Source organism: Lepidochelys kempii, chromosome 9, assembly GCF_965140285.1.
Source record: "Lepidochelys kempii isolate rLepKem1 chromosome 9, rLepKem1.hap1, whole genome shotgun sequence".
Taxonomy (NCBI): Eukaryota; Metazoa; Chordata; order Testudines; family Cheloniidae; genus Lepidochelys; species Lepidochelys kempii.
In genome coordinates, this window is record NC_136388.1 from 103039810 (window position 1) to 103062477 (window position 22668).

Genomic DNA, 22668 nt, shown 5'->3' on the forward strand with positions numbered 1-22668 from the left:
CACAACCGTAGAGAGCAGTGCAGGATCCATCCTTTCAGACAAAGAGGGCGGGCGCACTGTAAACAGGCTGTTGAAAAATGGCACTGACCACAGTCGGAAGCCCATGGAGTGATGGAACAGAAAAAGCTGCATCATGGGATGTTGAGCCGGTATCCATGTTGCTCTGTGATCCACTCTGCCTTCCCACAACTCCTAGCCTCTAGCCGCAGAAGGTAGCAAGTGGCACAGTGGGATAGGTACCCAGTGCATTACTCTGTTGATGCTAGAGCTCTGCTGATGGGAGTGTTATGTGAACGTGCACAAGTGATGTAATTAGAGTGGGTTTTGATCGTTTGGCGTAACTTGCATCGACACAACTCTGAAGTGTAGACAAGGCCTTAATCTCTGATCTCTCCAGTAGTGATTCTACAACCTGCTTTTGGAAGCTTATTTTACTAATGAACTCTTTTGGTATTAGGGTTTTCCTAGTACTTAACATGAGCTTTCTTTGCTGCAGCTCATTAGTTCCTGCCTGTTCCGTCAATGATTAGTGAGAATAATCTGTTCTTGGTCTCTTTAGAACAGTTCTTTGTGTATTCAGAGTGACATGGTAGCAGTCTGATTATATTTCGAAGAACAGATGTACCAAGTTTTCCTCCTAGGTTCTATATTCTAAACCTTTTATTGGTGTGGTCTGAATACTCTACAGTACTAGGTAACTGGTGCTGAGTGAATTAATTACTTTACTTATTTTATAGGCAGTATTCATACATCTTACTAGCGCATTTGCCTCATCTGCATTGAATCATATTCAGTTTAACTCCTAGAGCCTTCTCTGTGTTACTACTGCTTAGGTGGTAGAGAACAAGGATAGCATGGAGTGGGCCAAGCAGTGTGATACCACAAGTGACAGAGAACATCTTGCTGTGGGGCACAAGACCGCAAATCCCTTTCTCTGCAGTCAAGTCCTAAAGACTCGTTTAGATTACCTACAAGAAATTATCTGGCTGATTAAGGCTAGGTTGTAGGTATTCAGCTAATTTATTTTTATTTAGCTAAATAATCAGGATGTGTCCAATTGCCATGTGACCACTCTATTTGTATGTTGTACCTCTTTTTCCTCTCCTCTACTTCTACTGTTTCTTTCTAGAGCAGAGGGTCTCAAACTGGGAGGGCTATGGAATACGTTTTCGGGTGTGTGTGAGAAACTTGGGGGATGGGGATCCTCACTGTGCACATTTTACCCACAGTAACAAACAACTAGCAAAGCTGATTCCTTCGGACAGATCAGATCTTCAGATGGCGCTGTGCATTTTGATGCTATTCTTTTAAGCTTGAATAGCATTATACAAGTCGTTGCCATCTGTACATTAATCAGTTTATGATTCAGTGTGCACATTTAACTTTAAGCATCGCAATTTCCATTTTGCCCTTATTAAAATGGATCGTTGGCGCTGTTTGAATCAATGCCTTACTGTTTTTAATATTTAATGAGAGTTGCATGTTTGTTTTTTATTGGTATATGTACTTGTTGGGGGGGGGATAAACTCCTACAGACACAAAGGAGGGCATGATCAAATAAGTTTGAGAACCAGTGTTCTAGAGTGTAGGCTGCCTCTTTATGTGTGTTTAGCATCTAGCATGCTGTGTCCGCTACCAAAAATAAATTATTAAAAATGTTGAGGGCATTGTATTAGAGAAACCTTCTACACTTTTTGTTTTAAAATTCCTATAAGTGAGTGACTTTGTTTTCTCTTTCGGCAGGATTCTCCATTTCTGGGTAAAGAATGCAGACAATAAAGTGTGTAGTTGTTGGAGATGGTGCGGTGGGAAAGACCTGTCTTCTCATCAGCTACACCACCAATGCCTTTCCAGAGGAGTACATACCCACTGTGTTTGACAACTATAGTGCCCAGATGACTGTGGATGGCCGGACAGTTAGTCTAAATCTCTGGGACACTGCAGGCCAGGAGGAATATGACCGTCTACGTACCCTCTCATATCCTCAAACCAATGTATTTGTCATCTGTTTTTCCATTGGAAGTCCCTCCTCTTATGCAAATGTTCGGCACAAATGGCACCCTGAAGTCTCTCACCACTGTCCTAATGTTCCAATCCTTTTAGTTGGCACCAAAAGGGACTTACGAAGTGATGTGGAAACCGTTAAAAAGCTGAAGGAGCAAAGCTTGGCTCCCACTACCCCACAACAGGGAACTTCACTGGCCAAACAGATTGGAGCAGTAAAATATTTGGAATGCTCAGCTCTGAACCAGGAGGGGGTTCGAGAGGTGTTTGCTGAAGCTGTGCGCGCAGTTTTATACCCAGTGGCAAAGAAAAACACAAAAAAGTGTGTCCTGTTGTAGTTGCCGAAGACGATGGATATTTGAAGTGAAATGAAGACTGACGGGGATCTTGGCGGGCTCCTTTCTTTTTTTTAATTGAAGATTTGCATCTTGCACTAACAGGTCTAAACAGAAATGGTTCATGCAAAGTATATTCTTGCAGTTTGGTAACTGCTTCAGGGAAACTGAGACAAACCAGTTCATTCCAGCCTAGTGAGAGACTGATGAAATATCTATCCATCTTCTAAAGTTCCAGAGTCTCCATCTCCAGAGTTCAGTTGGCTTCCATTCTTTTCAATAGAAGAGGATGAGGGGACTTCTTCAAAGCCAAACTTTTCCTTTACTAGACAAACTTCAGTTATTGGCCTTGCTGAAAGCGACAGATATTGATAATTTTGCTTTAAATATAGTTCCTGCTGCTTCTGGCCCTTACTGATTCATCAACTTGGTCTACCAGACAAGAGCCTGGCTTTCTAATTATTGCCTTAATTTGACATCATGAAATTTGAAAACCATTTGTCTAAATTTAAAAATGCTGAAACCTTCAATATTAATATGAGACTTACTTTATAGTGAAGAATGTGATTACTTGTATGAAAAGTTAATGAAAACCAATCATGTTTGGTCCAGTGTTTCAGACATAAGGAACTCCTGAAATGGTTTCATTAGTATTAAGATCAGAAGTTGGCACCTCCTGATATGTGGAATTCTAGATGACAGTAACTCAAATAAATGATTCTGTGGTGGTTTAGGAACAGAGACGTGAGATAGTAACAAAATGCAGGTCTGCCATAGTTGTCTTAACTGCATTAGGGTTTCTCTTCCCCCTCTAAAGAGTATTTTAAATTTTGAGAGTGGAGTTATTGTTCTCTCTTCAAACTGCTTGAGGTAATTGGGATGACATTCTCAAAGTGGATTTCCTAGTATGACCTGCATACTTGTACATGTACATTCCCCTGCCTTTTAGGAGAATTCCAGAGAGTTGGAAGGAGACTGTTGCTCTTGAGGAATTAGTTCTCTTTCTCCCAACCATAATTAACCCCTGCATCATTGCATGAGAGTTCATGGCAGATCATGTCTTGGAATTGTGTAGGTCCTATAACATGAAGCCAGGAACCATGTTTAACTATGGTTCCAGTTAAACTGTTTTTAATGGTTGGCCAGCTATGGTGGATACGGTTACCTGGGCTACAGCATTTTAAAAATAATTCTCCTCTCCACGCTAGCTGGTCACACATTATTATAAATTACTTTTTAGCTGAAGCTCTATTTAAACACTTCAATAACTGTTCCTACCCCTTTGTGAATGGTCACTGGCTTCTATCTTCAGAAGTCTGTTTACCCACAACACCTAGGATGAGCAAAAAAGCAGCAGTGTGAAACCTCCATTAAAGACTTGCCCCTGCAACTTGCAGATCTGAAATTGATGTGCTGTATAAGAGATTCTGTATTAATATAAGGATGCTGGGATTTGTGGGTTTTGTGTACTGAAATTAATAATCTCATTCCTTGCGTAGGTGCCACTGACTGTATTTGGGAGCAGCCTGTGTTAGTGGTTCAGATCTTAGTTTCCTAAAGTATCTCACCCATGCAAAAATGTGTGTTATGCCTGCACTATATGGAATGAGCTCTCTTTTCTCATTGCAGCAAGATGCTGGTGGGTTGGCAACTGTAGGGCTATTAGGATTAAGAGAAATATTAAATTAGCCTTGCCTTATGTGGTATTGAAGTATGCGGTGGATATATTCCTATCTGTCCCCTACTTCCCCTCAAAGAAGAGGATGTGCCTTTCTCTCTGCCTGATGTACTGATAACTTACAGTAACTACAATTCCATTATAACTGATGGCATATATTACTTTAGCAAATCCCACTCTAAAAGGCTAAATTACAAGCCACAGTTGACCCAAGCCATCAGTATGACTAGCTAAAGAAACAAATGTAGTGTACTGGGAATGGTTCAGATAAACACCAAAATAACAATATGCCATGATGTTTGCAGAAGCCTGGGGATGCTTCCTTCTACATACCACTTTCTTTTTTGTTCTTCACAAAGTGCCATGAACTAGAACAACTTGGAGAGCTCTTTACTGTCTTCATAGTACCTCATTAACAGACTGATTTCAACATCTGATATTTCTGTGTATTTTCTGCCAAGAGGAGCAGGTATCCTGCTATTCTGACAGTTCTTACTCCAGGGCCTGATCTCTGCAGGAATGAATTTCAGGAGCGTGCAGATATCGTGAACTTTTTTCTTTATTACAATAATTGATAATTAACAAAATCTGTAAATGGTCACTCTGTAAATTTGGGCTGTTGCAAATTTCTATAATTCTTAACCTATTTTATTGTAACTCTAGTGCAGAGTTTGGGTTCTTTTTTTTTTTTTTTTGCCTTGATTTTGTCCATTGTCACATTACAAGGGAGATTTGACTTAGCTCCCTGGTTGGATATGTCTAATTCCAAATAAGATCAGAACATTCCAGCATTGAGAGAGCAGTCGAAACCAACCTTATAAAAGTTTTATATTTGAGTGGCTGGGAATGCAATTGACTTGTGACAATTCAGTCTCTCCTGTGCTATTCAGTTTTTATATCCTTCTAGCAGACTAATCATTTACATTTTTTGTCTTTGAGAGATTTCACTTATTCCCCCTCCCACCCCGGACCCAGTTGATTTGAACAGTTCAGGAGTGCTCTGTCCAAAGGATGATCTGAGGCAGTCTTTTTAGATGTATACTTTTAGCACTCAAATGCTCTGTTCAGTACACAATGGTAGCTATTTATATGGAATTTCAACCAGAAAGGCCTCAATGCTCTGCTTTTGAGTGCCAAATTTGTGACCTGTAGAATTCTTGGTGCTACTTGGGTAAATCTGAACGAGCAAATGGACCTCTCTCTAAGCAAAGGAGTTCTCTAAGCCAGTTAAAGTGGGAGGGTGAGGAGGACTCATTTGCATTAGAGGACCCTAAGATGATCTGATTGAAGTGTGGTACTGAAACATACACTGGCAACTTGATTTTTATACTTAAAAGGAATTTGTATTGCAACTAACGATTTAAAATGATTTTTAAATTATGCAGAATTAAATTGTAATAAAGCTTTCTTGATTTCTTGCTGTTTTATTCACTCATTCCATTTTCATATTACAATTGTTCTTAATCTCTTCTGTGGAAATCTGGAGACTTGAAATATAGCAAAGCAAATTTTGAACAAATTAAGAAGTTTAATTGTTCAGTCCAGTTTTAGTGATTGTAAACTGTGTGAATCTGATGTCTCTTTACTATAAAGATGCAAGATAATTCCCACTAAAATCCTGTTTCCACATGTGAATAACTATTATAGCACTCCCTATTAGGGCTGACACTTCACATTAAGACTTTTTCAGTTGGTTATAGTTTTGCCAACCTGTAACCATTTTGTGTGAAATTTTGTACGCCAGGTGTCTGAAGTTTTTTGGAAAATTTTAGCCAGAACTGTTCAGCTGTTTTGAGAATGAGGCGGGGGCAGGGCAGCAGGGAAGGTTTTGCTTATGTTAAAATATTCTGATGACCCCATGCTTTGGACCAGAGATTTGAAATTTGGCAAGGGGTGGACTTTGTGTCAGGGATGTGCCTTTTGCCATTCCTGTGAAAATCCACTTATGTTTGGCCAATCTCTGAAGGTTCTGTCCTCACTGGACATACTGTATCCCTTCACAGCTGTTATGTGTGACCAGATTGCACAGGACAGCCCATGTGTGCAGTTTCAAAGAGGAGCAGCCTTTACAGGGAAAGTCTGACAACTGCTTTTGAGTGGGCTGGACACTGAAATTGAGAGCAGTGAGAATACAGGAAACACCTGCACCTCCTGTCACCCAGCCAAACTAAAGAAGGAAGGGGAGGCAGAGAGGATAAAAGCGAGACCAGAGGGGATGGAAAAGAATAGGCTGAGACAAGGAGTTGGGGGAGTGGGAGGAAACTTGGAGTAACTGGGCCAGGGCAGGAGAGGAAGTGGGAGGCTGGAACTGATCAGGCAAAGAGACAAACAGGGAGCCCAAATGTGTGTGGAAAGACTGGAAGCTGGTGAGGGAAATGGGGGTGGTGAAAACTTTAATTTGGTCACCTTGTGCATCTGCATTGATAGTCTTGAATTACATGATCACATATTTTTTCCATGTGACCCCTAATTCATTCAGTGCACAGGCTCAACCTACTGTGGGGATGAATTGGGATTATGTATTAAAGGAGGATGTTGCCTGTAGGATGCTGCTTCATTTGTTGCAGAAGATGGAAGGTATGTACTATTTGTAGCACCGGGACAGGGGATCACAGGAAGGGAATGGATGGTCTTCTGGTTAAGGCAACTGAATACCACCTTGGAAAACTGATTTTTATTCCTGCCTCTGCTATAATATAGAGTTCCTAATGTTAGGCAAATCATTTAAACCAAACTTTTCACAGGGGGTCACTAATTAATTCCTGAATGCTATGATGGGATACCTTGAGCTCTGATTTTCAGAAATGCTGAACTTAAAGCTATAACTGAAGTTACTGGGAGCTTTGCTAAAGTAATGTGCTAAATCAGGTGCTAGTTATCCCATATGAGGAACCTAAAATTATTAGAAGCATATCCACTATGCTTTAGTTTCCCATCTGTAAAATGGGGATAATACCATCCTTTCACTTCACAGGAATATTATGAAGATAAGTTAACAAGGCTACATACGGACCTTATAGCGGCACAGCTGTCCTGCTGTAAAGGTCCCCTGTGTAGCTGCTCTTTGCCAGCAGGAAAGAGCTGTCCTGCCGGCATAATTAAACCACCCCCAATGAGCGGGGTTAGCTATGTTGACAGGAGAGTGTCTCCTGCCGACTGCACTGTCCACACCAGAAATTTGTTGGTCAGGGATGTGTTGTTTTTTTTTTTTCCCCACACCCTTGATCGACAAAAGTGGTAGTGTAGTCAGCTTCTGATTATGAAGTACGAGATGCTGATCTCCTCCTTTTGTAAAGTACTTTTGAGAGTTGGTGAAAGTGCCAGCTACTAGTAGTATAAATGCCATAGAAAAGCTCAGAAGGAAACTAACTACTTCAGCGCCGGAAATATGGTGAGGGGTGTGTGTGTGTGCGCGCGCGCTACATCTCGAACAATGAGGATAAAACAAAATGTTGACTACTGCTCACTAGGTGTGCACTGAATGAAGCAGGAGTCCTGTGGAAATAATATATAATTAAAGACTATCACAATGCATAAAGGTGCCCTCTGTTTGCCTGTTTTCTAACTTTGAGTGCTTGATATTGCAAACGCACAGCACTGCTACATTGCAATTAGGGCTGTTGATTAATTGCAGTTAAATCATGTGATTAACTAAAAAAAATTAATCACAATTAAAATCGTGATTAATCCACTGTTAATAGAATACCAATTGAAATTTATTAAATATTTTTGGATGTTTTTCTACATTTTCAAATACATCTATTTCAATTACAACACAATACAAAGTGTACAGTGCTCACTTTATATTTTGATTACTAATATTTGCACTGTAAAAATAAACAAAAGAAATAGTATTTTTCAGTTCACCTCATACAAGTACTGTAGTGCAATCTCTTTATCACAAAAGTGCAACTTACAAATGTAGATTTTTTTGTTAAATAACTGTACTCAAAAACAAAACAGTGTAAAACTTTAGAGTCTACAAGTCCACTCAGTCCTACCTCTTGTTCAGCCAATTGCTAATGCAAACAAGCTTGTTTACGTTTATGAAAGATAATGCTGCCCACTTCTTAATTAGTGTCACCTGAAAGTGAGAACATGCGTTCGCATGGCACTGTTGTAGCTGGTGTCACAAGTTATTTACGTGCCAGATGTGCTAAAGACTCATATGCCTCTTCATGCTTCGGCCATCGTTCCAGAGGACACGCTTCCATGCTGAGGATGCTTGTTAAAAAAAAAAATAATGCGTTAATTACATTTGTGACCGAACTCCTTCGGGGAGAACTGTGTATCTCCTATTCTGTTTTACCCACATTCTGCCACATATTTCATGTTATAGCAGTCTCGGATGATGACCCAGCACATTGTGTTCATTTTAAGAACACTTTCACTGCAAATTTGACAAAATGCAAAGAAGATTCCAATGTGAAGTTTCTAAAGATAGCTACAGCACTTGACCCAAGATTTAAGAATCTGAAGTGCTTTCCAAAATCTGAGATGGATGAGGTGTGGAGCATGCTTTCATGTCTTAAAAGAGCAACATTCTGATGTGGAAACTACAGAACACAAACCACCAAAAGAGAAAATCAACCAACTGCTAGTGGCATCTAACTCAGATGATGAAAATGAACACGTCAGTCCGCTCTGCTCTGGATCGTTATCAAGCAGAACCCATCATCGACATGGACGCATGTCCTCTGGAATGGTGGTTGAAGCATGAAGGGACATATGAGTTTTTATCGCATCTGGCATGTAAATATCTTGCAATGCTGATTGCAGCAGTGCCATGCAAATGCCTGTTCTCACTTTCAGGTGACACTGTGAACAAGAAGCAGTTAAGCATTATCTTCTGAAAATGTAAACAAACTTGTTTGTCTGAGCTATTGGCTGAACAACAAGTAGGACTGAGTGGACTTGTAGGCTCTGAAGTTTTACATTGTTTTATTTTTGAATGCAGGTTTTTTTGAACTTATAAATGTAGAATTAACTTTCATGATAAAAAGATTTCACTATAGTACTTGTATTAGGTGACTTAAAAATGCTGTTTTTTTTTACGGTACAAATATTTGTAACAAAATAGAGCACTGTACACTTTGTATTCTGTATTTTGACTGAAATATATTTGAAAATGTAAAAAACAATAAAATACCCTTTATTTAAATATTTTTTGGATAACAGCATGATTAATTGCGATTAAAAATATTAATTGCCTGAGAGCTCTAATTAAAATGCCCCTGGGAGGTAAGTAGGTATTTAGCTATAGCTTTGTACATAGGAGGACACTTACCCCTAGGGGTATGTCTACACTACGAAATTAGGTAGAGTAGAAGTCTATTTTTAAAAAATCAATTTTATACAGTCAATTGTGTATGTGCCCACTAAGCGCATTAAGTTGGCAGAGTGTGTCCTCAATACTATGGCTAGCATCGACTTACGGAGCGATGCACTGTGGGTAGCTATCCCACAGTTCCCGCAGTCTCCACTGCCCATTGGAATTCTGGGTTAAGCTCCCAATGCCTGATGGGGCAAAAACATTGTCACGGGTGGTTTTGGGTACATGTCATCAGTTGCCCTTCCCTCCCTCCCTCCCTCTGAAAGCAACAGAATCGTTTTGTGCCTTTTTTCCTAGGTTACCCATGCAGATGCCATACCACGGCAAGCATGGGGCCCGCTCAGCTCAGGACTGCTGTTGAGAGCATTGTAAACACCTCACGCATTATCCTGGAGTATGTGCAGAACCAGGTTAAGAGACGCCAGCACGAGGACGATTGTGATGAGGGCATGGACACAGACATTCCTGAAAGCACGGGCTGTGGCAATTGAGACATCATGGAGGCAGTGGGGCTGGTTGATACAGTGGAATGCCGATTCTGGGCCTGGCAAATAAGCACAGACTGGTGGGACCACATAGTGTTGCAGGTATGGGATGATTCAGTGGTTGCGAAACTTTCGCATGCGTAAGGCCACTTTCCTTGAACTTTTGTGAGTTGCTTTTCCCTGCTCTGAAGCGCAGGAATATCAAGATGACAGCTGCCCTGACAGTTGAGAAGCGAGTAGTGATAGCCCTGTGGAAGCTTGCAACGCCTGACTGCTACCGGTCAGTTGGGAATCAGTTTGGAGTGGGCAAGTCTACTGTGGGGACTGCTGTGATCCAAGACGTTCTCCTATCAAGGGTAGTGACTCAGGGAACCCCTTGCAGCAAAGCCATCAAGTATGACCTGCACATTTCCCAAACGGTGGTGGGGTGATAGATGGAATGCATATCCCTAACTTGGCACCGGACCACCTTGCCAACCAGTACCTAAACTGCAAGGGGCACTTCTTGATAGTGCTGCCAGCACTGGTGGATCACAAGGGACATTTTACCGACATCAAAGTGGGATGGCCGGGAAAAGTGCATGATGCTCGCATTTTTAGGAACTCTGGGCTGTTCGAGCAGTTGCAAGAAGGGACTTACTTCCCAGACCAGAAAATTACCATTGGGGATGTTGAAATGCCAATAGTTATCCTTGGGGACCCAGCCTACCTCTTGCTCCCATGGCTCATGAAGCCACACACAGGCACCCTGGCCAGTACTAAGGAGCAGTTAAACTATAGGCTGATCAAGTGCAGAATGGTGGCAGAATGTGCCTTTGGACGTTTAAAAGCTCGCTGGTGCTGTTTGCTGACTAGGTTAGACATCAGCGCAACCACCGTTCCCACTGTTATTGCTGCTTGCTGTGTGCTCCATAATATCTGTGAGAGTAAGGGGGAGACATTTATGGCGGGGTGGGAGGTTGAGGCAAATTGGCTGCTCAAAATTGCCAAGCTGACACAAAGGCGACTAGAAAAGCACAGCTAGGAGCGCTGCACATTAGAGAGGCTTTGAAAACTAGTTTCATGACTGGCCAGGCTACGGGGTGAAGGTTGTGAGTGTTTCTCCTTGCTACAAACCCACCCTGTTTTGTTGATTTTAATTCCCTGTAAGCCAACCACCCTCCATCCTTTGACCATAGCTAGCAAAGGACATAAAGTAACTATTGTTTTGAAACTTTTCTTTCTTTCTTAACTAATTAAAAAAAGTGAGAACTCACAAGGTAGCCTGTGTGGGGTGGGGTTCAGGAGGAGGGAAGGACAAGGCCACATTGCTTATTGTAGCCACATTACAAATCAAAATTGTTTGAATTACAGCCTTCTGTTGCTTGGGCTAGCCTCCGGAGTGAAGTGGCTGGGTGCCTGAAGCCTCCCCCACCCCCCCCATTCTTGGGTGTCTGGGTGAGGAGGATATGGAACTTGGAGGAGGGCAGGCAGTTATACAATGGATGCAGCAGGGGTCTGTGCTCTTGTTGGCTTTCCTGCAGTTCCAACAGATGCTTCATCATGTCCGTTTGCTCCCCCATTAGCCTCAGCATTTCCTCCTGCCTCGGCTCTTTGCACTTACTTAATGCTTTCCTGGCCTCTGCCACTGAATGCCTCCATGCATTAAGCTGTGCCCTATCAGTGCGGGAGGACTGCATGAGCTCAGAAAACATGTAATCGTGAATGTGTTTTTTTTCCCGCCTTCTAATCTGCGATAACCTCAGGGACGGAGCTGATGGGGGAGCATAGAAACATGTGCAGCTGGGGGGAGATAAAAAGGGAGAGTAAAATTTAAGATGATACATTTGAGAACAAAAGGGAGACTTTCACAGTGCATCAAGCAATTCACAACATATGTGCTTTAGGTACAAAGTCACATTTTGTCTTTTATATTGAGTGCTTGTCGGTATGGTAATACATCACAAACAGCCGGGCAACAGAATTTGGTTTCCAGGCAGCCATGGTAAGCCTTTTGGTACGTGGGGTTGGCTTCTTACGCCTTCATAACACGTGGGAATGGTTTCAAACTGCAGCGTCATCCTTTCCCAGAGCAAGCAATGCCAGTTGGGTTTCACATTTAAAAAGAGGGGCTGTGGTTTTCAGGTGGATGTGCAGCACACACCTCCCCCCCCCCCCCCATGGCATGGCTATTCTCTGGGATGATCCTCTCCCTCTGCCGTGTGGCTATTCCCTGCAATGATCCCTTTTAGCCAAGTGCAAATAACCCAGCATGAATGGGATCCTTTTACTGTTCCCTTACAAAAATTCCCCTATTTCAACCAGGTGATCATGAATGATATCGCTCCCCTGAGGCTAACGCAAAAAGATATAGACAATGTTACTTGAATGCGACCAAACCCAGGACCATTCGTTGCCATGGTTTGTGCTGCAATGATTCCAGACTACTTGCTACTGCCTTCACATGGTAAAGTGTGCAGGATGAAATAAGGCTTAGGCAGCCCTCCCTAGAAACCTGCAAGGGCTTTCAGAGTACCTCCAAGAGAGCTTCATGGAGATGTCCCTGGAGGATTCCCACTCCATCCACAGACACGTTAACAGACTTTTCCAGTAGCTGTACTGCCCGTGAATGCATCCCAATTCTTCAGGGCAAATAAAACACTATTGCTTTTAAACCCTGTACTGTAGTTGCACGTATGCACTCACCAGAGCTGCCTTCTCTGGCTTCAGGGGCAGGGACCGGCCTTGGGAAGGTATTAGCTCCAGTGTGATGAAAAGGTTCTGGCTGCCAAAAAGAGCAGATTCACCACTTACCTTCTCCTCCTCCACAAAATCCTCCTCCCTGTTGCGTGAGACTCTCCCCTTGCAGGTGTCCTCGGGTAGTGGTACGGTCCCCCCCTTAGAATGTCATGCAGCTGATCATAGAAGCGGCATGTATGGGGCTCTGACCCAGAGCGACCGTTTGCCTCCTTTGTCTTTTGATAGGCTTGCCTGAGCTCCTTAACTTTCACACGGCACTGCTGTGTGCCCCTGCTGTAGCCTCTCTCCACCATGCCCTGTGCGATTTTGGCATATATATTAGCATTTCTTCTTTTTGATCAGAGTTCAACCTGCACAGATTCTTCTCCCCATACAGCAATCAGATCCAGTGTCTCCCTTTTGGTCCATGCTGGAGTTAATTTGTGATCCTAGGGGGACTGCAGGGTCACCTGTGCTGCTGAGCTTGCCTCACTGACCAAACAGGAGATGAAATTCAAAATTTCCCAGGGCTTTTCCTGTGTACCTGGCTAGTGTATTGGAGTTCAAAGTCCTGGCCAGAATGGTCACATTGGAGCACTCTCGATAGCTCCCGGAGGCCAATACTGTCGATTTGCGTCCACACTACCCCAAATTCAACCCAGGAAGGTAGATTTTAGCATTACTGCCCTCGCTGGGGAGGAGTACAGAAGTCAATTTGAAGAGCCTGTTAGGTCGACGGAATGGGGGTGGTTGTGTGGATGCAGTCATTCTGAAATCGACCTAACGCGCTGGATGTGACCTAACCCCGTGGGTAGACCAGGGCCTAGAGACGGTAAGGCTCTGCTGTGGCGTGGTCCTGAGCCCGACCAGCTGTAGCTGCAACCAGCGGCTGGCGGGCCGGTGGGAGCACCTAGAGACCGTTGTTTTTCGGAAGTCTGTACTGGGGGTGCTCGCGTGAGCGGGCCCGAGAGCCCCGCTCGCTGACACCACCCGGCCCGACGGGTCCGGCCGGGCACTGAGGCGCCCCGCAGCTGGCCCCAGCTGGGGCTGAGCCTATGTCTACACTGCCGTGGTCACGCCAGCTACCCGGGTCCACACGGCGGGGGCCGACGGGAGACACTCCTCTCGTTGCGGGCAGGGCAGGGGGACTGGCGAGCGAGCCGCTGTCGACCTGGGGGTCTTTACTAGACCCGCTCAAGCGACCGCCGGCGGGCCGCTCGCCGAGCGCCGATCCTTGCCGTCGTCTCCCCCGGCAGCCGGCGGCGGGCTGGGCCGAGTCTGTCGCCCCGGCAGCGCCGGCCCCGCCCCTCCGAGCGGACGCTCTCGCCGCGCGCTCTCTATGGTGCTCTCCGCAGGCGTGACCCGGCGGCGCTCGCGCCCCGCTTCTGCTTCCGGGTCGCGTCTCGGGCCGAGGCGGGAGAGATGTCGGACTCGGAGAGCGAGGAGGAGGCGGAGGGGGGCCGCGCCGGGCCCTTCTCCCTGGCCGGCTTCCTCTTCGGGAACATCAACGAGGCGGGGCAGCTGGAGGGGGAGAGCGTCTTGGACAAGGTGAGGCGCGGGGCCCTGGGGCCGCTGGGCTCCGCCTGCCCGCAGGCGCCCCGGCTGGCCGCGCCCGGGCCCCTCTCGCCGCGGCGGGAACGTAGCCCTGGTGCTCCCCGGGCGCCACCCCTCGCGGCGCGGGGCCGCTAACGGCCGGTCCTGTCTTCCGCTCTTCCAGGAATCCAAGAAGCATTTAGCCGGTTTGGGCGCCTTGGGCCTGGGCAACCTGATCACCGAGATCACGGCCAGCGAGGAGGACGCTGCGGAGACTGACGGAGCCCAGCTGGATGAGGAGGGTGAGGCCCGAACACCCGTTCAGGTCTGGGCTGGATCGGTTGTAGCTACCGCAGCCCAGTCGAATGTTATCGCATCGAAGGGTTTTCTTAGCGAGAGCAGGAGGACTTGTGGCACCCTAGAGACTAGCGCGTTCATTTGAGCATGAAGCCGAAGTGCGCCGTAGCTCACGAAAGCTTCTGCTCAAAGGAATGGGTTAGCCTCTGAGGTGCCACAAGTCCTCCTGTTCTCTTTGCAAATACAGCCGAACACGGCTGCTCCTCTGAAACCTCTCTTTAAAGAGTAACGGTGCATTTCTAGCTCTTCTTACTGAAACGGAACGCGTAATTTCATTGTTGACGCTCTAGCCGCATTTTGATATCTGCCAATCCGCAGGAAGGCGGAGGCAGTAACTATGAGGCATGAACTGTCCTAGTTGCATCACTAATGTATTAATACCTAAGCCTAACAATTGTACTTGAGAAGGTAACTGTGGTGCACTATTGTATATTTGCATGTTTAGTGAATCATTATGGTCTCTTGTTCAGTCTTTAAAACAACCAAACCAGCATGGAGGCATCTATTTAACAAATATATACTACTTAATATTCCAATTTATTATGACCTTGTCTTCCTACTCAGTTGTGTGTCTCCACTTCACCGTTGCATCTTGGACTTATTTAAATTGTAAAACCTATTGATCCATTGATCTATTGTCTTCATTACTTGTTTTGCACATCGTATAGCGCAATAGGGCTGTGATCCTCAATTGAAGTTTCTAGGTGCCACTGTAATGTTCTGGAGAGACAAGGTGGGTGAGGTAACTTATTTTATTGCAACAGCTTCTGTTGGTGAGAGAGAAAAGCTTTCGAGTTTACACAGAACTCTTCTCCAGGTCTGGGAAACTAACTCAGGGGAGTCAGGGCTTGTCTTCACATACAGTGCTACAGCTGCTGTAGCATTTTAGTGAAGACACTACTATGCCCATGGGAGTGGGTTACTGATTTTCACAGATTAGTCTATATCTGATGTGTTGGTCCTCTTCCTCAAAGGAAACCTGCACAACACTTTCAAAAGATGAATCAGGGCACTTAAATGCATTACTCTACTAGACACTAAAAATCATGGATTGAATACAGATACTGGATTTATGGCTTATTACAACAGTCTGTAACCCACTAACAATCCCCATAGCTGCTATCCACCCTTTCCTTCCTACGACTGGAAGGGTATTAATGGGCCGCTTCACCTTGAGTGGTACCTTGAAATGTGTGTTAACTACTTAAGCTAAACAGTCTGTTCAGACCTTGTGTTTAGCAATGGCACTGAAACCTTGTCTACACTACAGGTTACTTTGGTATAACTTACGTCGCTCAGAGATGTGAATAATCCACACCCCTGAGCAATGTAAATTATACCGACCTAAGCACCAGTGTAGACAGTGCTATGTCAGTGGGAGAGCTTCTCCCACTGACTTAGGGCTTGTCTACACTGGTACTTTACAGCGCTTCAACTTTCTCACTCAGGGATGTGAAAAAACAAGCCCCTGAGCTCTGCAAGTTTCAGCGCTGTAAAGCGCCAGTGTGAACAGTACACCAGCACTGGGAGCTACGTCTCTCATGGAAGTGGGTTTTTTTAGAGCTTGGGGAGAGCTCTCTCCCAACGCTGTGCCGCGACTGCACAAGCCGTGTTAAAACGCTGTTGTGGTAGCGCTTTAACGTTGCCAGTGTAGACTAGCCCATAGCTACTGCCTCTTGCGGAGGCAAGCATTATTAAGCCGATGGGAGATCTCTCTCCCATCAGCTTAGAGCAGCGATTCTCAGCCCGCGGTCGCATGTGGCCCAATTAGCACAGAGCTGTGGCCCAGCTTAGCTATGTTCTAAAGTCTGTCTGTGTGCCTGGGGTTCCAGGTTCCCAGCTGCCCAGCATGGGAGTGTCTGGGCTGCCCTGGTGCGACGGGTTTGGGGTCTGGGCTGCCCTGGAGGGGTCGGGGTCCGGACTGCTGGCCCGCCCAGTGTGGCGGCGGTCGGGGAAGCCACTTGGCCCCACAAGCTCTGCAGTCCGAGTCGGGCTGGCTGGCAGCCAGCCTCCCTGTGCAGCAAGGGTTGGGGCCCATAGTTCGTAATCAGTTGAGAACCACTGACTTAGAGTGTCTCCACCATAAGTGCTAGAGCTAAGTGCTGTAGTGTAGATGTACCTGAGTTAGTTCCCCAGACCTGAAGAGCTTTGTGTAAGCTTGAAAGCTTGTCTCTCTCTAGAAATTGGTCCAATAAAATGTTGCCTCATCCACCTTGTCTCTCTAGTATCCTGGGACCAGTGTAGCTAAACAACATTGTGTACTGCAGTCTACTGTAATACAAATAAATAAAGGACAGAAATAGCACTGGTTCTGAGAATACTTGAAATGTCTTTTTCTCACTGAGTGATGCTCAGTGCAGCAGTAACTTTAATAAGAAAAGAAATAATTCCAACATAAGGGCCAGAGTCTACCCTGCCAATATCTTTGTACAAACCTCATCTTATCATTAGACAATTTGCTGTTGTTCAGGGTTAAGGTATTGCCCTAGCTTTGTAAACTTGGGTAAATCTCACTGCCCAATTGCTTTCCATTGCCTTTATACATGTTGTCTATAGATTGTCTGCTCATAGGGCCAGGGATCCCTGCCTTTATACCTATCTGTAAAGTTCCCCGCTCACTGTTTGTGGGATTTAATTTTGTTTAATACAAAAAACTTATGTTAAAAGAATATGAAGGTTGCAAAGTAAAGTGTTTGAAAGTTGAAATGCCAGAATTAAGGATGCCTGTTCAGTCTTAAGTCTGTCTCTTGTACATGAGCATTGTGGTGATTTTTAATGACGTGATCAGATAATTTGTTTTTCTTTTCTGTACATGTTCCACTTTTCCCCCAGGATGGAACATAGCTCAGTGAATGAGGCAGTTGTTCAGTATTGCTTTCTATCATTCAATACGTGGCTCTGGCGCTTATTTATTGCACACTATCCAAATGCTGCACTGAATATAGAATTATGAAATTCACTATTGGCTCTTCTGTACTGCTCATTACTGTAGTGGTTAGTATCTCACAAATGGTAACAGACCCAATTTTGGGTGGAGATTGTCCTTTCTCTTCCTAGTCATCTGCCTTATTCTCTATACCCCTTTCAACTTCAAGAGCAAGTGAAGCTGGTGTCCTACTGACACAGCATCATTCACTACACAGCCCTCGTTCGTGCCCCGAGCACCCTCCATGCTAAATGAGTCGGGAATTGTGTGGAAAAAGTGATCGTGTAATTAAAGACTGTATCGTGCATATACAAAAGGGGGCAACATCAAGGTTTTGAGAGCAGCCTTAGTTCTGGCATTTCTTAACTTTCACGAGCTTGACTTTTGCAACCTCACTAACATTCTTTTAAGAGTTCTTAATTTAATTTAATTAATTTATTTTTGGAAAAGATTTGAAAACAAATTATTTGCAACTATAGCAACACTCCATCATGCATTATCAGCCGGGTGTGAATCATCACTCAGACTGCAGCATAGACTCCTTGACTGCAGTTTAATTACATTAGCTGCCAGCAGTAGAAGGCTGTTCATAGGAGTGTACGTAACACAATGAAACAGTGAGTTATTTATAAATGAGTAGACTTATTTTACAGACAGCGTAGCAGAGGACAAAGATATGATAAGTTATTTCTGAGAGGCAGTGTGGCAGTTAATAGGATTTGTTTTTGCAATAGTAATAGCTTCTGTAACCCCCCAATGGGATATGGTGCTTTGCTTGATACAGTTGTGAAAGTACAGAATTACGAACGTTCATCAGTAGAAGACATTCAATTAGGACTCATGGTCTGGTTCCCAGGTGGTGTACTTACCTCTGGGTCAAAGGGCCTGTCTCAGCAGCTTGTAACTTTGCCAAATCTGAACAGATTTCCATGAGACTGGCACTTCCCTGACCCCAATGATCCACCTTCCAGATTTCAAAGTCTTGCTGCAAACCATGAAGGTGTTGGAGCTCTTGGGGGCAGGGGAAGGGAAGAAAGACCAGACCTTTTTAGAATAGAAAACATTAGGTAACCTTAATACAGGGGTTGTATTTGCTCCTCCAGTAAAATAGAGTATAGAAGGGGGTGGAAAGAAGTTACAGCAGGAAGGAGGGGGTAGGCGGATGGAGAAGTCAGGATAGACTAAGATGGGATGAGGTAAGATGTGGTGAGTACATGTTGGGATATGATTTTGTTGTATGACAAGTCTTTCCTCCTCCTCAGGCTGGGTTAAGAGCACAGAGGATGCTGTTGATTACTCAGATATTAATGAGGTGGCTGAAGATGAGAGTCGCAGATACAGGCAGGCAATGGGCACCCTTCAGCCAATTCGAAGACCAGGTAATTGGCGGTGGTAGGAGTACACATAGACAAAATGATTAACAGTTAATGGTACGTCTCTGTGGGGAGGATTGGCTTTTGCTGCTGTTGTTGAGAGTGATCCTTCTGTAATCATCGTTTTCCTGCCATGTTCTTTGCCTGCTTCACGAACCTCATGTAAGCCAGTGGGGCAAATAAATGGCCTACACATCAAATAACGTACATGAGGGTGGTGAAATTTCAGTCCCTTTCTTTAGGGGCTGGGTTTATTTTTCTGAAGCAAAACAGCTCATCATAATTTCTATAGATAAACCAGATTGTTTTCCCTGACCCAGGGTCTTCTGCAATATCCTACCTCCTTCTCACAGGTGTTCCTGTAAAGTGCGTTGTTGGTTGGTCTTTGATCTAAGGACAGGGTAGGCCACAGGCTGTTACATGATTCCTGGTCTCAGACCTATCTCCTGGGGGGAAATCAGTTAGTCACAGGAGGGGGCTAAGGCCCATTCCCTTGGAGGATTACCCAAACCAATGACACCCCTCCTCTGTTTCTCCCCATCTCCCTTCCCTAGCATTCTGTTTAATGGCAGCTGCTCATGAGGAGGCATCTTCATCCAAGTTCTACCACGACTTTCACAGGTTATAAGGAGGGGTGAGGCTGGCCTTTATGCTCCTCCAATGAGGACTAATATAGGAGATCTCTGTCTGTAGGATACAGAATTGTAAACATCTGCAGTTTTTTTTCCCCTGTGTTATTGCTAGTGCAATTGATGAATCTGCTGCCTGTCTCCTAAAGGAACTTTCCACCTCCTCTCCTGTCAGTCAGGAGCAGGAAATTAGGAATGTTGCAGTAATCTAGGGTTTCTGTTCTGAATTTTCATGTTTCTCTCATCAGTTTTCATGCTCCCCTACTCATCCACATTTTAAGCCCTGATTTTGTAAGCCGTTGAGTGCAGGGAAACCACCGTTGGGGCAGCTTTGGGTGATCTATTTGAGAAACTGGAAAGGTATTTGTAATAAGTTAATGCTGAGACAGGGTCCTTTCTGTGGTTTGGGGTGGAGGTGAGATACCCTAGTTGTGGTATTGGGGTAGGAGTGTCTGGGTATCCTTGAAAGTGGATTTTTTAAATTTTTATTATTTTTTTTAATAAAGATAAATAAGTTAATGGAGGATAGATCCATCAATGACTGTTAGCCAAAATGGTAAGGGATGCAACCTCAGGTACCGGATGTCCCTAAACGCCAAGTGCCAGAGCTGGGACTGGATGACTGGGAATGGATTACTTGATGATTGCCGTGTTCCGTTCATTCCCTCTGAAGCATCTGGCACTGGCCACTGCCAGAGACACGATACTGGGCTGAATGGACCATTGGTCTGATCCAGTATGGTCACATGTTCTGAAGGTGATTGTCTCCTTTTGACTGGTTAGATGAAGATGAGGATGATTATGATGCCGACTGCGAAGATATTGATTCTAAGCTGATGCCGCCGCCACCTCCACCTCCAGTAAAGAGAGACGATGAAAAAGATGCAACAGCCCCTGGTGAGTAAGGACTCTCATTTTCTGTCTGAAACTTGTGGGAAGAATCTAGGAGTTTTGGGATGACAGGATGTGACAAATCAAGGATTCAAGCATTTCTGTGCAGTGGCTTTATACTGTAGCATGTTTGGGATCTTGTCAAAGATCCATCCTGCAGACTGGATCTGAAGGCCAATTATGCAAAGAAGTAGCGCTGCTTAGGAGTAACTGGCTTTTATATAAAATATAGAGTAAAAGATGTTAACACTTTCAACAGTAATGTTAAGATTCATAATCAAACCAACCTGTGACGTTCACCTGCTTCTCTGTTTTGCCTTCTCTCAGCGGGGACTGTGAGTTGCAGAGGTGATCTAGGGATGCACTGAAAGGCTAAACTGGAACAGGAATCAATAACTATAAAACATGGAGGCTTAGGGCATGGCTACACTTGCAGATATAGAGCTCTGGGAGTTAAACCAGCCTTCGGAGACCGCAGCAGGGAAAATGCTGCTGTGTGTTTACACTGTCAGATTCAAGTGCACTGGCGTGGCCACATAAGCAGCTCTTGCAACGCCACAAAGAGCAGTGCATTGCGGTAGCTATCCCAGCGTTCAAGTGGCTGCAACATGCTTTTCAAATGGGGGGGGAAACGTGTGGAGAGTGACAGGGAGTGTGTTGTGTGTATGTGGGGGGGGAGAGAGTGGGTTTTGGGGTGCTGAGTGTGTGTCAGCATACTGTCTTGTAAGTTCAGACAGCAGCAGACCCCCCCTTCCCCCCCTCCACTCTCTCTCTCACACACAGCATTCCACAGTAATGGTTGGTTTGTCCCAGAGCAGATAAGCAGCCGGATGTCAGAAACGGAGCTTTGAAAGGGGATATCTGCATTCCTACAGCCGAGTTCAAAACAGAGACAAGAGTGGTCACTTGACTTCAGGGAATTATGGGACGTTTCCGGAGGCCGATCACAGTGCAGTAATTCAACACCTCGGTCACACTGATGCCCAGGTGTTTCAGCCGGGGCGCAGCAAGCTTTATGCTTCTTGTGGAGGAGGATTATCAGGAGCACTCCAGCTGCAGAGTCCAGGCACTCTAAGTGCCTTGCCAGTGTGGACGGGTGGGGAATGAGGGTGCCTGGGGCCGCTTTAATGCGCTCTAACTTGCAAGTGCAGCCAAGCCCTTAGATTCAGCATATTTTAAGATCAGGAAACAATGCTTGTGGAGTAAAGGGGTAGTGCTGGGGACCAAGAAAGGAAACTTGTTCATAAGATACTTGTTCTATTGTAGTATCTGAAGATGGAGATGGTATCATTCTGCCCTCCATCATTGCTCCGTCCTCTGCTACCTCTGAGAAGGCGGATTTCAGCAGTTCTTCTGATTCTGAGTCAGAGATGGGACCCCAAGATGCAAGGCAGGCAGAATCCAAGGAAGGGAAACTGACACTGCCTCTTGCAGGAATAATGCAGCGAGATGCCACCAAACAGCTGCCGAGTGTTACCGAGCTGTTCCCGGAATTCCGGCCTGGCAAGGTATTGTATGTGTTGGGGACAGTGTCCAAGGGAAAATGATGGAAACTCCGTCACTTGGGACACTTAAGACTGGAAAAAAAGCCATCCTAGTAAATGTGTGCTTGGTAGAGTGAGAGGGGCTAGGTGATTGTCATCTCCATCTCTGATTTCTCTGTGTCTGTTTACTGGCTGCCATCAGTGACTGCTTTCCATGGGAAGCTGGATAGTGCTTCTCCTACTCTCAGGAGGTGTCTCTTAGAAAGAGTTTTTCATGTAAATTAGGTTCTGACGTATATATTTTACCCTTCTATAGAGCTTTGGTGCACAGATCCCAAAGCACTTTATGAATGGGGAGAGAGTACCCTTCTCCAGATTACAGGTGAATCACTGAAGTTAGTCACAGCCTCATCCACTTGTTTGTCACCTTTTCTCACAAATGTCTCTGCTCCTTGTTCCCTAACTCAGGGAACTTTCTCCCTGAACTGATTCATTTTTAAATCCCTCCTCAAAACCCAATGTGTCTGTGACTCCTATAAGAAATCAGCTGATAGTAACGGCTAGGATGAGATGAAGATGAGGGTGATTTTAAGTAGCAAACTGTTTATAGTCCACATCTTATTAGATTGTAAATTCCTAAAGGCAAGGGAGCATGTCTTTGTATAGCGCCCAGCACAAGGAAGTCTTGATCCTGAGTGGGGCTGCTGGATGCTTTTCCAGTGTAAATGTTTACTAATAATAGTCATAAAAAAACTGGATGAAACACTTAAGTCCTCTCCCAGGAGGAGCTGTAGAGTTGAGCCCTATTGTAAATTTGCTAATATCTTGTAAGTGCCTTGGAGCAGGGACTGTCTTTGTGTGTTTCTATGGTCCTTAGCACAGTGAGGCCCTGACCTGTGTAGGTGCTAACACAATACAAATAA

General features: G+C 44.9%; 2 protein-coding genes across 14 annotated transcripts in view; both read left to right on the forward strand.

The window, feature by feature from the left end:
• LOC140916801 (rho-related GTP-binding protein RhoG) overlaps positions 1-4544 on the forward strand; it is a 35565-nt gene extending 31021 nt beyond the window's left edge. For all 4 annotated transcript variants that reach the window (XM_073358679.1, XM_073358678.2, XM_073358681.2 and 1 more), the window contains one exon: positions 1744-4544. In XM_073358679.1, the coding sequence (XP_073214780.1) occupies positions 1767-2342 (576 nt within the window). In that variant the 5' untranslated portion in view covers positions 1744-1766 and the 3' untranslated portion in view covers positions 2343-4544. The remainder of the gene's footprint in view (positions 1-1743) is intronic.
• A 9377-nt stretch (positions 4545-13921) lies between these two features.
• The window catches only part of TAF1 (TATA-box binding protein associated factor 1), a 140014-nt gene continuing 131267 nt past the window's right edge, over positions 13922-22668 (forward strand). For 5 of the 10 annotated variants that reach the window (XM_073358668.1, XM_073358670.1, XM_073358669.1 and 2 more), the window contains exons 1-5: positions 13923-14100; positions 14270-14387; positions 18631-18747; positions 20154-20267; positions 21528-21769. In XM_073358668.1, coding sequence (XP_073214769.1) covers positions 13975-14100; positions 14270-14387; positions 18631-18747; positions 20154-20267; positions 21528-21769 — 717 coding nt within the window. In that variant the 5' untranslated portion in view covers positions 13923-13974. Of the gene's footprint in view, positions 14101-14269; positions 14388-18630; positions 18748-20153; positions 20268-21527; positions 21770-22668 lie in introns of all 10 variants that reach the window. The other 5 variants (XR_012160665.1, XM_073358674.1, XM_073358677.1 and 2 more) reach the window with 2 other exon arrangements.